The following is a 15,446-nucleotide window of genomic DNA, read 5'->3' as shown; positions in this document are numbered from 1 at the left end:
GTGAGGCCAGGGGGGGAGGGGGGGACCAAGACTGACGCTGTGAGGCCAGGGGGGGGGGGTGACCAAGACTGACGCTGTGAGGCCAGGGGGGGGGGGTGACCAAGACTGACGCTGTGAGGCCAAGGGGGAGGGGGGGACCAAGACTGACGCTGTAAGGCCAAGAGGGGGGGGGACCAAGACTGACGCTGTAAGGCCAAGAGGGGGGGACCAAGACTGACGCTGTAAGGCCAAGGGGGGAGGGGGGGACCAAGACTGACGCTGTGAGGCCAGGGGGGGAGGGGGGGACCAAGACTGACGCTGTGAGGCCAGGGGGGGGTGACCAAGACTGACGCTGTGAGGCCAAGGGGGGAGGGGGGGACCAAGACTGACGCTGTAAGGCCAAGATGGTGGGGACCAAGTCTGACGCTGTAAGGCCAAGAGGGGGGGGACCAAGACTGACGCTGTAAGGCCAAGGGGGGAGGGGGGACCAAGACTGACGCTGTGAGGCCAGGGGGGGAGGGGGGGACCAAGACTGACGCTGTGAGGCCAGGGGGGGGGGGACCAAGACTGACGCTGTGAGGCCAGGGGGGGGTGACCAAGACTGACGCTGTGAGGCCAAGGGGGGAGGGGGACCAAGACTGACGCTGCAAGGCCAAGGGGGGAGGGGGGACCAAGACTGACGCTGTAAGGCCAACAAGGGGGAGGGGGGGGACCAAGACTGACGCTGTGAGGCCAGGGGGGGGGGGTGACCAAGACTGACGCTGTGAGGCCAGGGGAAGGGTGACCAAGACTGACGCTGTGAGGCCAAGGGGGGAGGGGGGACCAAGACTGACGCTGCAAGGCCAAGGGGGGAGGGGGGGACCAAGACTGACGCTGTAAGGCCAAGGGGGGAGGGGGGGACCAAGACTGACGCTGTAAGGCCAAGGGGGGAGGGGGGACCAAGACTGACGCTGTAAGGCCAAGGGGGGAGGGGGGGACCAAGACTGACGCTGTAAGGCCAAGGGGGGGGGACCAAGACTGACGCTGTGAGGCCAGGGGAAGGGTGACCAAGACTGACGCTGTGAGGCCAAGGGGGGAGGGGGGGACCAAGACTGACGCTGTAAGGCCAAGGGGGGAGGGGGGACCAAGACTGACGCTGTAAGGCCAAGGGGGGAGGGGACCAAGACTGACGCTGTGAGGCCAGGGGGGGGGACCAAGACTGACGCTGTAAGGCCAAGGGGGGGGGGACCAAGACTGACGCTGTGAGGCCAAGGGGGGAGGGGACCAAGACTGACGCTGTGAGGCCAAGGGGGGGGGGACCAAGACTGACGCCCCAGCGCTGCTGGAGCTGGTCAGGGCCAAGCTGGACACAGTTGTAAGTGTCGGTGGTAATTATGAGCACGAGCGTTAAGCCAGTATGAGTGAAGGAACAAGGCTTTACCATCCGTACTATTGGGGATCGAACGCCGGATTTTAATATGTTTAGCGGTCCATGTAAGGCCTTCATGCCCTTTGGCATGTCAAGTCCTATAACCACTCAGCCACAGACTGTACTCAAGTACTGGGAAGTCATCTGACTTTTAACCCCACTACCCAATAGCGCTCGTGACGGTTTTGGGCATAGAGATGTCATCACATCACTTCAGCTTGCTAGGACCGCATGAACATCAATTGTGCGTCAAGCTTGAATGGTTCTCAAGCCAACATGCACAAATGATGTTCATGCATCAATTGTGCATGAGTATTCTGTCTTCCACTCCCACCCCAGTCCTTGTTCACCCTTTAAGGTGCTCTACTACTCCCACCCCAGTCCTTGTTCACCCTTTAAGGTGCTCTACTACTCCCACCCCAGTCCTTGTTCACCCTTTAAGGTGCTCTACTACTCCCACCCCAGTCCTTGTTCACCCTTTAAGGTGCTCCACTACTCCCACCCCAGTCCTTGTTCACCCTTTAAGGTGCTCCACTACTCCCACCCCAGTCCTTGTTCACCCTTCAAGGTGCTCCACTACTCCCACCCAGTCCTTGTTCACCCTTCAAGGTGCTCCACTACTCCCACCCCGTCCTTGTTCACCCTTCAAGGTGCTCCACTACTCCCACCTCATCATAAGGTGAGTCAGAAGAAGCAGGAAGGTTACTCAGGTGTACTCTCGTGAATATATAAGGCCGTGTGATGCCTCGTACAGACGATGAGTCACAATAACGTGGCTGAAGATGTCATAACCAAACCTCACGACTCAAGATGATGGAGCGACGACGTGTCCGTTGTCCTGGACCACGAAGTGTTCATGTAGCACGGGCTATGGTGAGCCCGTAACCATGAAGAGATGAAGGGACAGGCTTATAAATATGGTAAGAGAGTGAGATGAGAGGCGAGGAGCAGGTATGAGAAGAAAGTAAGAATAAGGTGTAAGGTAAGAATAGGATCAGAATAAAATGAAAGTAAGAATAAGAAAAGGGGTAAAAAAATGGTGGTAAGAATAAGAGAAAGAGACAAAGATTATGTCCGGTCAGTCATGACATGTGACTGGTGTACTTGTGCATCCGGCTCCGACATCCTCACTTGTCGAGGGGTTTACCATTTAATTTATACAGTACTAGTGTATTTATACAGTACTTATACATCCTACAGGCGCTGTGAGGATGGCACTCGAGATAACACAGTATGTACTCTATCTTCGTCACTGTAACCGTCTTCAATACACACAACTTGTAACACTGTAACCATCTAATATTATTCATATTCTCATCACTGTATCATTCTTCACTACACACTGCCTTCATCTCTGTACCCATCACCACTCAACCACTCCTGGGTAACCTATCTTCAAACTTTCCTCTTCACTACATTCCCTACCCACACCCTCGTCCCTACCCTTCACCACATTCCCTACCCTTCACCACCTACACTACCCTTCACCACCTACACTACCCTTCACCACGTACACTACCCTTCACCACGTACACTACCCTTCACCACGTACACTACCCTTCACCACCTACACTACCCTTCACCACCTACACTACCCTTCACCACCTACACTACCCTTCACCACCTACACTACCCTTCACCACCTACACTACCCTTCACCACCTACACTACCCTTCACCACCTACACTACCCTTCACCACCTACACTACCCTTCACCACGTACACTACCCTTCACCACCTACACTACTCTTCACCACCTACACTACCCTTCACCACCTACACTACCCTTCCCCTCGCACACTACCCTTCATCACCTTCCCTACCCTTCATCACCTTCCCTACCCTTCATCACCGTCCCTACCCTTCATCACCTTCCCTACCCTTCACCACCTTCCCTACCCTTCATCACCTTCCCTACCCTTCACCACCTTCCCTACCCTTCATCACCTTCCCTACCCTTCACCACCTTCCCTACCCTTCATCACCTTCCCTACCCTTCATCACCTTCCCTACCCTTCATCACCTTCCCTACCCTTCATCACCTTCCCTACCCTTCATCACCTTCCCTACCCTCCACTAAACACACTTCGTCAATAAACCAACAAAGAGAAACTATAATATTTAATTATCGAACTAAATCCCCGCCCCGCCTGTGACCCGCCCGAAACAAGGACCAGTCACCCTGCAAAGTCTGGAGAGCTTCAGGTGTCTGGCCCAGAACCTTGAACAGGTAAGAAGAGAGGCAGGACACTCCCATTTAAAGACGTGGATTACATTCTTAAATTATCACATTCCTGTATGTTGCCACAATATTAGGTTAGTATCCATTATATACGAGTCAGCTGTGAACGAGATAAACATTATTACTGCTACACAAAACATTCTACCTCACAAATACATTACCTCACAAACACCCTGCCACACAAGAACACTACCACAAACACTATCACACATACAGCCACACAAACACACTAAGCAAACACAATTATCAAAAACACACCGATGACAGGAAAACACAACTGCAGAGGCTAAGACCACTCCAGATGCAGCAGCAGCAGGGGCTCAGACCACTCCAGATGCAGCAGCAGCAGGGGCTCAGACCACTCCACCCCACACCAAAAAGAGCTCAGATCACCCCAGCCACACCAAAAAAGAACTTAGATTACGGCAACCATATCAAAAAGAGCTGAGATCACGCCAGACACATACAGCAATGACGCGTGTCAGTTGGGAAAGTACATCTCAACCCGAACTTGCAGACATGTACCTTGCCACTGAATTATTAAGACGACGGAAGTGGACGTGTACACTGTGGCTTCCAGTGTGCACTCCTGACAGACGCACATTGTAGTAACACCCAGAAAATAGAGATATTCGAATGAATGTTTTAGCTGTTAAAGAAAACAGATTTGAAATTAAATTCCTACGGATTCCATCACATGTTTGCATCTCAAGGCATGACACTGTTGATATGCTTGCACAGACAGCCTGTAGAAAACCAGTAGTAGAAATTGATATGGGTGTTTCACTAGCAGTGACAAAGAGAATACCTAAACAAATATCTAATGAAGATCTCACCGACCTAAGAAATTCACAAAGACCTGAAAGTTGTAGCATTAAATATTATGATAGATATCGTGAGGAGACATTCACATATGGGACTAATAGAACAAGAACCTGGCAATGTGATGTTATAGTGGCCAGAATACACATCTACGTATCTGGCAGCTTTCTCAAAGGCTGTGTGCACAGTTCCAGGTTTGGGACTGAGAGCCACCGGGTGTCCAGAGCCCGTTTTGGGAGTTTTATTAACCAGTGCATTAGTGTTTTATTAACCAGTGCGTTATCTTCAGATTGACCTTGAGTTGTAAGGAGTACAAATTATGCCATATATTATCGTGTGACTTATACATATAAATTTGTGTTTGTTGTACTTGGCTGTTTCACTACTCCTTGACCCCCTCCCTTTCTCACCCATTGTCGTCGTGAGGGGGCTTAGTTGGCGGCTGCCGGGGTGTGATGCTCCATGGGATGGTTCTCTGTCCTTTTGCGACGTGCTCCTACTGCCGTCTTCACTAATTATGCTGGTCACTGTTTCCTCTTCCTTATGTTTGGTTTTCCCCAACCTTATCTCCTTTCTCATTGTCTTTCCCGCCGACCTGCCAGTTTTGATTATTCTTTCAGATATCTTCTGTTTTGATGCCTGGGTGTTTGCAGAGGCACACACACTCACCCGTAGAACTGTGGTACCCAACATCGCGGGCGAGGGGGACGTTTTTATTGTCAGTCCTCCTGTCGTTGCTGAACCCGATCTCGGCGGACTGACGGTTCTTAGGCATTTGTGGGGTCTATCCCGACGATGCACCCCTGGGGAGTCCTAGCCTGTCTCTTCTTGGGTGTCCTATCCTCTAATTGTGGCTCCTTGGTCGTTGTGGGGGCTCATTCGTGAATGAAATTATTACCTCCTCTTTTCTATGCTGCTGAATGATCCTCTTATAACTTCACAAGCTCGTAGGGTGGGCAATCAAGCCCCCGAGTCGAGTCAGACTGTGTTGGAAGACCATGCTCTGTAGCTCCTGGTACATTAGGGTCCCAGACCAAGCTACTCCTTTGACCCTCGACTACCCCCCTCCGCTCCCCTCCCTCCTCTGTGGTAGGGTTGAGCCCCAAGCCCCCTGTGGTGACCACCTCATCACCTGGAGTGGCTACTTCTCTCATCGTGACAACTGCAACATTTACCCTCCCTCTCACTGGGGTTGCTTGGCGCCGACTCCCCCACAGCCCTCGCACGATCCTTTCCAGTGCTAATATGTTCAACACCTTGTTTGGACCTCCTATATGGACTAAATACTTTGATCTCACTCATATGTATTCTTCTCTCCCTGACAATTTCTTCCTCTATACACACCTTGTTGATTCGGTGGATGTCTCTGTTACTTTTAACCCCACCCGATTTGGTACACGTGTTGTTGCTGCTTCTTTTCAGAATACAGCTACCTTCTTAGCTGCATTGTCCAGCATTGGAGAGACCCCTGTTAGGATCTCCAAAATTGCCCGGTTAAATGCCAGTATTGGCACTGTTAATCTCTCGCACCATGTTGTGACTAGTGTTCGGGACCTGAAAGACTGCCACGGGGATATTAAACATATCCTTGATGCCCAGGGCCATTCTATCCTCCAGGTGGACACGTTCACCTGACCCCCTTGTGTTCGTCGTCGTCAGCCGCTTCGGGTTGTAAAAATCACTTTTGATGGTGGTTTTCCCTCTCCTAGGGTTTGCAACAAGTGCTGGAAATTTGAGCATAGTGCTCTCAAATGCACGAGTGTGGTGTCTCTATGCCCCATGTGTGGGGGATTTGGATCACACTAAAGCTGCCTGCTCTTGTCCCTAGACTCGCTGCCTCAATTGAGGTGACGCCCTACAAATTTGAGGAAGCCATCCTCAATTTGAAGCGCCGCAATCCACCTCTCTTCTCTCTTCCCTCCATTCTCAGTCTAACAACCGTTTCCAGGCCTTAGACCCGAACACACCCACCTCCACCTCCCTAGCTGGTTGATACCTGGTTGATACCTGGTTGATGGGGTTCTGGGAGTTCTTCTACTCCCCAAGCCCGGCCCGAGGCCAGGCTTGACTTGTGAGAGTTTGGTCCACCAGGCTGTTGCTTGCAGCGGCCCGCAGGCCCACATACCCACCACAGCCCGGTTGGTCCGGCACTCCTTGGAGGAATAAATCTAGTTTCCTCTTGAAAATGTCCACGGTTGTTCCGGCAATATTTCTTATGCATGCTGGGAGGACGTTGAACAACCGCGGACCTCTGATGTTTATACAGTGTTCTCTGATTGTGCCTATGGCACCTCTGCTCTTCACTGGTTCTATTCTACATGTTCTTCCATATCGTTTACTCCAGTACGTTGCTATTTTACTGTGTAGATTTGGTACTTGGCCCTCCAGTATCTTCCATTTGTATATTATTTGATATCTCTCTCGTCTTCTTTCTAGTGAGTACATTTGGAGGGCTTTGAGACGATCCCAATAATTTAGGTGCTTTATTGCGTCTATGCGTGCCGTATATGTTCTCTGTATTCCCTCTATTTCAGCAATCTCTCCTGCTCTGAAGGGGGAAGTGAGTACTGAGCAGTACTCAAGACGGGACAACACAAGTGACTTGAAGAGTACAACCATTGTGATGGGATCCCTGGATTTGAAAGTTCTCATAATCCATCCTATCATTTTTCTGGCTGTCGCAATATTTGCTTGGTTATGCTCCTTAAACGTTAGGTTGTCAGACATTATTATTCCCAAATCCTTTACATGCTGTTTTCCTACTATGGGTACATTTGATTGTGTTTTGTACTCTGTATTATGTTTAAGGTCCTCATTTTTACCGTACCTGAGTACCTGGAATTTATCACTGTTAAACATCATGTTATTTTCTGATGCCCAGTCGAAAACTTTATTAATATCAGCTTGAAGTTTTTCAATGTCCTCAGCCGAGGTAATTTTCATACTGATTTTTGTGTCATCTGCAAAGGATGATACGAAGCTGTGACTTGTATTTTTGTCTATATCTGATATGAGAATAAGGAAAAGCAGCGGTGCAAGGACTGTACCCTGAGGTAAAGAGCTTTTCACTGCACTTGGACTAAATTTTATATGGTTGACAGTTACTCGCTGAGTCTTGTTTGACAGAAAACTGAGTATCCAGCGTCCTACTTTACCGGTTATTCCCATTGACTTCATTTTGTGTGCTATCACGCCATGGTCACATTTATCGAAAGCCTTTGCGAAGTCCGTTGTTGGGGTTCTCAGTTCTCTCTCTATTCGGTGAGCAACCTTAACTGTACCTAATCCTTGCGAGGTCGCCAATGTTGGGGTTTACTGCTGTTCTTATCTCTTTACTCGGTGAACAATAGTTATGCTCAAGGTCACTCACCGTAGCCCTGCGGGTCTTCACTCTATCCTCACGGCGCCACTGCACGCCAGGAGAGTCTCCCAGTCAATCTCAACCGGCCTCTGATTGAGAAGGAGTGGGAACACGACTCGTTCACGTGACTGTCATGTGCCCTCCCCAACAATCGGGCTCTACGGTTAACCACAAGGTCGCCAACTGGTGTTTTAGGTGGCCAGTAACACCTCAGTGGACTGGTTGAATTAGTGGTAGCCTTGGCAAGGTCACACTCAATAGATCAGGAGTTCAGACAGGTATGTACTTTTATCACTCTATGCTTTCAGTATAATATAGCCACAAGATCAATGGAGGGGATGATATAAACACAAAGATAGTTTTGTATTTTACTTAAAATGCATGAAAGATGTCACAAGGCCAAACAATAATAAATAAATCAACTGATCCTGGCTGTGGCCGGTAGTTCCCACGAATAGTATGCACTCACTAAGTGGCAACACCTCCCCTCCTAGTCAAGTGTCAAGAACAGCTGATCGCCTGGCCCCGCGCGAAAGATTATTGCTTGTTTTCTAGATTCACACGCGCTGTTTCTTTAAGTTCTCCAATATTACTAGGAACTCGCACACTCGATATTGGCACAAATAGAACGTATTGCTTAGTTACACTATACTCGGGCTCAAACAGTCGTTTCTACCATCAATGCTACAATGACTCACTGTAATGGTTTTACATTGCCCTTCATTCAACGATATATTATGAAATATTAACACTGGAGTTTTCAGTACTTTCTCTCGTGGGCGATAACGCAATAATTCACTGTACTCACAAATGATTAATCACTGCATGAGCATAGACATATATAATGTATATAGATCAAACATCGATACATGGAAAATAAATAGTTTCTGGGCATGTAGCCTAACTTCCAAATACTGGCATAATATTATATATAATTTATCACTATATGTTCACATCAAAATCTGTAGAAAGATATACAAAACACAGTAAATTTATCACTTGTTCCGGGTGCCTGTACACACCAACAATCAACATAAGTATTATAAGTACTCTTGATAGTACTACACGGCAAACTGGTGCCTTACTGTGATACGGGTGAGACTTGCTCACGACATATAAAATCCTCAGGCTAGATAATATAGCCGACTAACATAGCTAACTAAAGGGGAATGGGGAGGGAAACTAGAAACACCTACTTCAACCTATCCTCCGATGAGAGTCGAGATGTAGCTCCTGGTCCTCGTGTCGGGAACGCCCCCACACACACGTCGTTCGTGTCCTACCGGAACCACTCGTCGTCCCACCGTTTAGCGCGTCGTCTCCGTGCCCTCTTCTCTGCAGGTCCGTGCTCCTTCTCGACTTCTTGAGGGTCGGAGTCGGTCTCCTGGCCGTCGGCTTCTCCCAACAACGGCTGCTGCCTACGTCTCAGCTGCAGTTGTCCGGAATCCCAAATAGTCCTTTTCTTCCTCTGCTACCCAGTGGCTCTGTCAGCCACTACGCCGTCACGAACTGGTGAACTGCCACAGACGTCACATACGTCACTGCACGGCTTCACTGCTTCTTCTTGCACAGTACCTGACTGGAGCACTTGTTGCTCAATAACAGTCAATTCCCTCTCTGGTTCAACACATGAACTACGGAAGACCTCTCAGAGTACTGGCAGACTTCAGGTGACGCGTAAATCCACGGGAGCAGGAAACAACTGTCAAACTGACAGGACCAATCGTCGCACGTCCAACCTCATTGACGTGTCGTGTCTGACTGATGGCGCCAGCGCGGCGCGTTGCCCGGACCCCCCTTCCTTCGTGACGTCACTTTCGCCACGGGAGGTTTTCATTGGCTCCCGGTGCTACATTGCTGTCGGTGACCAATCCGGTGCCACTGACGTCACACAGTTTTGGCGGGGAAACAGGAAGGCCAGCGCCATCTTGGCTTCCTAAAGGGCCTAAACCACAGGCGAAAATATTACTATTTCACAAATTTCTCGGCTCTCCGAGAACACTCCACTCTCTCCCATATATCAAATTGAAGCCTGCTACGTAGAGAACGCTTGGGAAAAGTAGACATGACTCTTACTGCAGGCGTGGGAGAATTAAAAGGGGGGTAACACCGTCACACCGTGTATATCACATCAGCATTCTGTTTCTCTTCTAATGCCTCAGTGACTTTGTCGTAGTGCTCAAGTAGCTGTGAGAGGCACGATTTTCCCGCTTGAAATCCATGTTGGCCTGGGTTGTGAAGGTCACTGGTGTGAGATTTATTTTCTTGACAGGTTATCAAAGAACTGAGTCCTATGGATGTTACGTTAATCGCAACTACCTCGCAAGAGAGGCAGACCTTAAACAGCAAGAGCTGCCAGTGGCAGATATTTAATCTTAAAGCCTAAGATCATAGGACCGCGGGAGCAAACCGCCAGGCGAAACCACTGGGTAACACCTGTCACTTAGGTCGCTGGCTCCTTCCTAGTTGACAAACTAATAAAGGGTAGCCGACGGATTCTCACCTCTTATTTATAGAAGTGTGGTGCTGTGCAATGGACTCGAGCTTTAGATACAGTCTTAATATGAACATAAGCAGGCAAAGTGTTGCAGAACATAAAATGTGGGGCAGTAATATTGGAAGGTTTGACGTAAACGACCGTTTCTATAACAAAACAATTTATTCACAAAACAAGAACTAAAACTACTACACAGTGAATTTACGTTACTTTACTGTCACTCCAGTGGCACATTAACGAACAGCTAATCAACAGCCTGATGGACCCACGGTCTCCTTATCCCGTCGTCGCTGACTGAACAATGACACTAACTGAACAAAGTGGTGCCCACTGGTGACGCAAGCTTGCAATTAATATTGTCACGCCTTCACAGCGACCAATACTATAATCACAAAAACTTGACTAGCGCTCGCTGCCCTCAACGAGGTACCAAGTAACAAGGCGGTTAACCCAAAATGATAACCCCTTATAAAAAAAATCTTACGTTAACACTTGTCTCTCAGGATAAACAAAACAAAAGTTACTCTAATTGAATTTAAACAATTACGTTAACACACACGTGTCTCAACGACACTTAAATGGCATCAATAACTCGTAAATCAATTAATTACATCAACTTGAAAGTCAAGCATTCGGTGAGTAATTCCCAATTAATTACTGAATACAACAGCCTATTAATACAGACGAGTATTGACAAAGCCTACTGTCTCTCAACTGACAGTTCACTTCCGGTCTTACGACAAGATTACCTTAACGAGGGTAGACTACTGTACCACACACAATGTTCCAATACTCCGTGTAAACAACAACATCAACACCTGGTGAATTCACTAAGTGGCGATTACTAATTATCTTTAATTAGCTACGAGTGCTTAATCACTCTGTCCGCAGACAGAGCTGACCAGTCCAACGAATTACAACAGCTTAATTACAGCGCAATTGACTCCGATCATAACAGACCGTCAACCCCTTTTACGTTAATCCCTCAATTAACGACAGCTCGTTAAATCGTTAACACTACGTTAGTCTTCACTTGACAATTCCTCCACTGCGTGAACTTCACTGTGACTGTTGCCTTTACACGTCCCTATGTTAATCACAACAATGTTCAACGAACAAGTGACCTCGTTAAGTAAATCGTGACCCCCGGTGACGTCAACTGACTTTAATTCTCACGGAATCCTTCACAGTACACAACGCCTTCCACCAAGGTCAAACTTGTCTACGGTTTACACATGGTACAACACAGTACAACACAGTACATCACAGTACATCCTTGCCACTCACGGCAAAACTTGTAAATGACTTCCCCCAGTAAATCATCCACCAATAATTCACACTTTACCACAACACAACAGTAAAATATATAACCAAGGGAAATCTCCCTGTTACCACTTTTCACTGCTGAAAAAGGGAATCAAATTACAGCGAATACATACACGACACATAGAAAAAAAACATAGAAGTAAATAACTCACTTTACCTCTGAATGTGTCACTAGGTGTCTTCACACACGTCATAAATCCCAGTTGGGCCCAATCCTCAACTTGATGACAAACAGGGTAGACTCACACGTCTCCAATTCCCATTCACCTCCCCAGGTGGTCCCAGGGACAGAGGACAGACGGACACTGGGGGCGAACCCAGCTTCAGAGTTTTATTACCCAAACGGAAACAGTGTACTTACATCAATGATGTGGCGCCCCTCTTTCACTCACACATACACGTCAATCACACTCCCACTGCTGCTGCTGGATGATGACGTAGGCGTCCTCACTTCCTACACGTGGTCAGGTGGAGCACAGGGTCCCAGACCACGGGGTGTTAGCTCTACACACACACAGAGACCAGGATGGCACAGATACACCGGCTTAGGCAAGCCAGGGTTGCACACAACAGCAGGGATGCGGTACCACGCCCTTCCCACTTGACACGGTACCCCAGGATACGACGGTACACGGTGTCACGACGGTATACGAGATGGAGTCCTTCACTGTTCCTCAGAATTATAACATTTAAGGTTTCTCTCTCTCACTGAAACCCTTTCTAGCACGTCTCACAGCAGTATCTTCAAGCACAGATACGATCGACGGCGGATGTCGTTTTTGTAGCCCGATAATTAATGCCTCACTCAGTCCAGCTCCTCTAAGATGGCGTCCCACAATTACGCGGCTAGATGACAAGTTCACACGGCTCGATACAAGCCCCTTTTCCGATTACCGGATTCTTACGCACGGCACACGGAAAGATAGCAAGATGTTGGCGTGACTTTAGCAACGTTGCAGGCGGATATTTCCCGATGCTTGCCTAGCATGGGAAATGTCCTGTCCACAGGCAGCAACGTCGTAGGTAAGAATGTCGTTTCCCGCCAATATCATGCCTGGGGTACCCATGTGGCACCCCTCAGCGTCTTGGCCAATCACGGTTCAGCATTTCTGAGGACCCAGGCCCTCAGCCACTCCCGCACCTGCCCCATGACGCTACCCCTACTCACACACAAGGTGGACACGTGATAGGGGGGGGGGTGGTCTACGGCCGTTAACCCCCCATACCTCACTCTCTACACTTGACTTGTACAAAAATCCCCTGAAATCAACTCCCTCCTGTAATTTCCTTCACAGACCTGATACAGCGATCAGAATGACATCAATGGCTAGCAAATGTCGCGGGCTGTCCAACGACACCCAACACGACTGTGCAAAAGTTATATACAGAAAGTTGAATCACGGTGCACATCACTGGTGCACTATGCAATTTCGTACTCAATTCAGTGCACGAGAGAGCAGGGAAAATATGTCCCCTGACAATTGGTCTCCATGAAATTGGTGACCTGACTCCTAATCACTCTCTCAAATACTTTTATGATGTGCGATGTTAGTGCAACTGGTCTATAATTTTTTGCCAATGCTTTGCTCCCTCCCTAGTGTAGAGGGGCTATGTCTGCTACTTTAAGTGCATCTGGTATCTCCCCCGTGTCAAAGCTCTTCCTCCACACTATACTGAGTGCCTGTGCTACCGGCACTTTGCATTTCTTTATAAATATTGAATTCCATAAGTCTGGACCTGGGGCCGAGTGCATGGGCATGTTTTCAATTTATTTTTCAAAATTTAGTGCGCTCGTGTTTATATCGGTTATATTTACAGGGGTTTGAATATCTCGCATAAAGAAATTGTCTGGAACTTCCACCTTCATGTTGTTTATTGGAGTGCTAAACATGTCCTCATACTGCTTTTTTAGGATTTCACTAATTTCTTTGTCCTCCTCCGTGTATGAACCTTCACTTGTACGAATAGGTCCCATACTGGCAGTGGTTTTTGCTTTTGATTTCGCATATGAGAAGAAATATTTTGGATTTTTCTTTATTTCCTGAATTGCTTTCTGTTCTAACTGCCTTTCTTCAGTTTCATATGAGTGTTTCAATTTCCGCTCGATTTCTTCAATCTCCCTATTTAAATTATTCCTTCTTTGACGGGAAATTCGTGTCTGCATAAGCAGTTCCGTTATTTTTTTCCTGCGTTTATAGTGTCGTCTGCGTTCTCTTTCTACGTTAGATCTCTTTCTGGCTTTCCTCAAAGGAACATGTTTCAGACAGACTTGATACGATTCTGAAGTCAGTTTTTCTATTCCTTCTGTAGGACTTGTATTATTTAGAACAGTTCCCCATGGAATGTTTGTAAGTTCCCTGTTTATTATCTCCCAGTCTATCCTTTTGTTATTAAAATTGAATTTACTGAATAGCCCCTCTCGCTTTATCAACGTTTTAGGTCTATTCTGAGTATTGATGGTCGTTTGCACTTCAATGAGTTTGTGATCTGAGTATGTGGTATCTGATATTGTAATGTCTCTGATAATGTCTTCATTGTTCGTAAAGACCAGATCTAGAATAGATCTGGTCTGGTAAGCTCCCTTACGTTCTGAAACACAGGGTTCTCCTGGTTCTCCATCTGATATTTCTGGTATTTCCCTCCTTTCTTCCCAGTCTGCCAAGTCTCTTGTATCTTCTTTCCCGTCTCCCCTCTGATTCTTCTTCCCAGCCCTTCCCCCGTTCCTTGACTCTCCACACTGCCTGTCTGTTGTCCATCATCATCCCAGTACTCTTCCTGTTAGTTGCTCCCACTCTCCTTCTCCTGTTGAAACTATGGAGGGAGGCTGTCGCCCAGTACGTTATTGTTGGCAAACCTGTCTCTTTGATTCAGAAACGTTAGCCTGGCTCCTCTCCTTCCTCCTCTCCGGCAGGTAAGAAGGCGTCGCCTACTTCCCCACCCTCCGACTTTAACACTGCATCCCCTCCCTTTTCGGTGGTCGAGCCCTCTGTCCCGACTATGATGTTTCCTTTAGCCTCTGATGCTCTCTCTGTTTCTGCCCCCCCCTCCTTTCCCCCTGATTCCCTTGACCGCTCCTCTCCGTTTCCTCCTTCAGCTCCTGATCCTGTCCGTCCCATTTATCTCCCCCAAATGTCCCGCATTCTCTTCCTGATCTGTTGGACACCTTACTAGATCCTAGATTGGCACCTGTTGGACACCTTACTAGATCCTGTGCTCCTGTTGGGTGATTTCAACTGTTGGCATACCCTGTGGGGTGATGCTCTGACGAACACCCGGGGCTGCCTCCTTGATCCATTTGTCCTCTCTTCTTCTCTGTCTCTTCTGAATTCTGGTGAACCCACTCATGTGGACTCTCTCACTCACACCCTTTCCTGTCTTGATCTTTCTCACTGCTCGTCTTCTCTTTACACAGACTTGGACTCCTATGACACTAGTAAGGGCGATCGTCAAGTATTTTTCCATGCAGCGTGGTAAGGACACTGATGGCTCCACTACTGAACAAATACATATACAGACAAATATTATACTGCCCCCTTACTAACTAGGTTCCTTCCTACTCAAGCATAAGACGGGAGTCTGTGGCACAGTAAAGTCATAAGGCGATATAAATGACTGTCGAAATTATTTCATTAAGTAAATAACAGCTAAGAAAGTTGACGAAATGTTAGCGGTGCCTTATATAGAGGAAGTCAATATGGTGAGAAACATTCACACAGTTGAGACGGTAGACAGTGGCAAGTTCAACCATACAACAAAAGGAAAAATATATATACCGAACATATCTTGGACTAAAAAATAAACATATGTTTGG

At 47.8% G+C, this 15,446-nt stretch overlaps 1 protein-coding gene across 1 annotated transcript in view; it reads right to left on the bottom strand.

The window, feature by feature from the left end:
• Positions 1-15,097, bottom strand: part of LOC138353943 (mucin-2-like) — a 56,387-nt gene extending 41,290 nt beyond the window's left edge. The window contains exon 1 of the mRNA XM_069307375.1: positions 14,881-15,097. Within this exon, the coding sequence (XP_069163476.1) occupies positions 14,881-15,097 (217 nt within the window). The remainder of the gene's footprint in view (positions 1-14,880) is intronic.
• Between the last annotated feature and the right edge of the window lie 349 nt (positions 15,098-15,446).

The sequence above is a fragment of the Procambarus clarkii genome, chromosome 60 (genome assembly GCF_040958095.1).
Source record: "Procambarus clarkii isolate CNS0578487 chromosome 60, FALCON_Pclarkii_2.0, whole genome shotgun sequence".
Lineage (NCBI taxonomy): Eukaryota > Metazoa > Arthropoda > Malacostraca > Decapoda > Cambaridae > Procambarus > Procambarus clarkii.
This window is presented reverse-complemented; position numbering and strand designations above follow the sequence as displayed.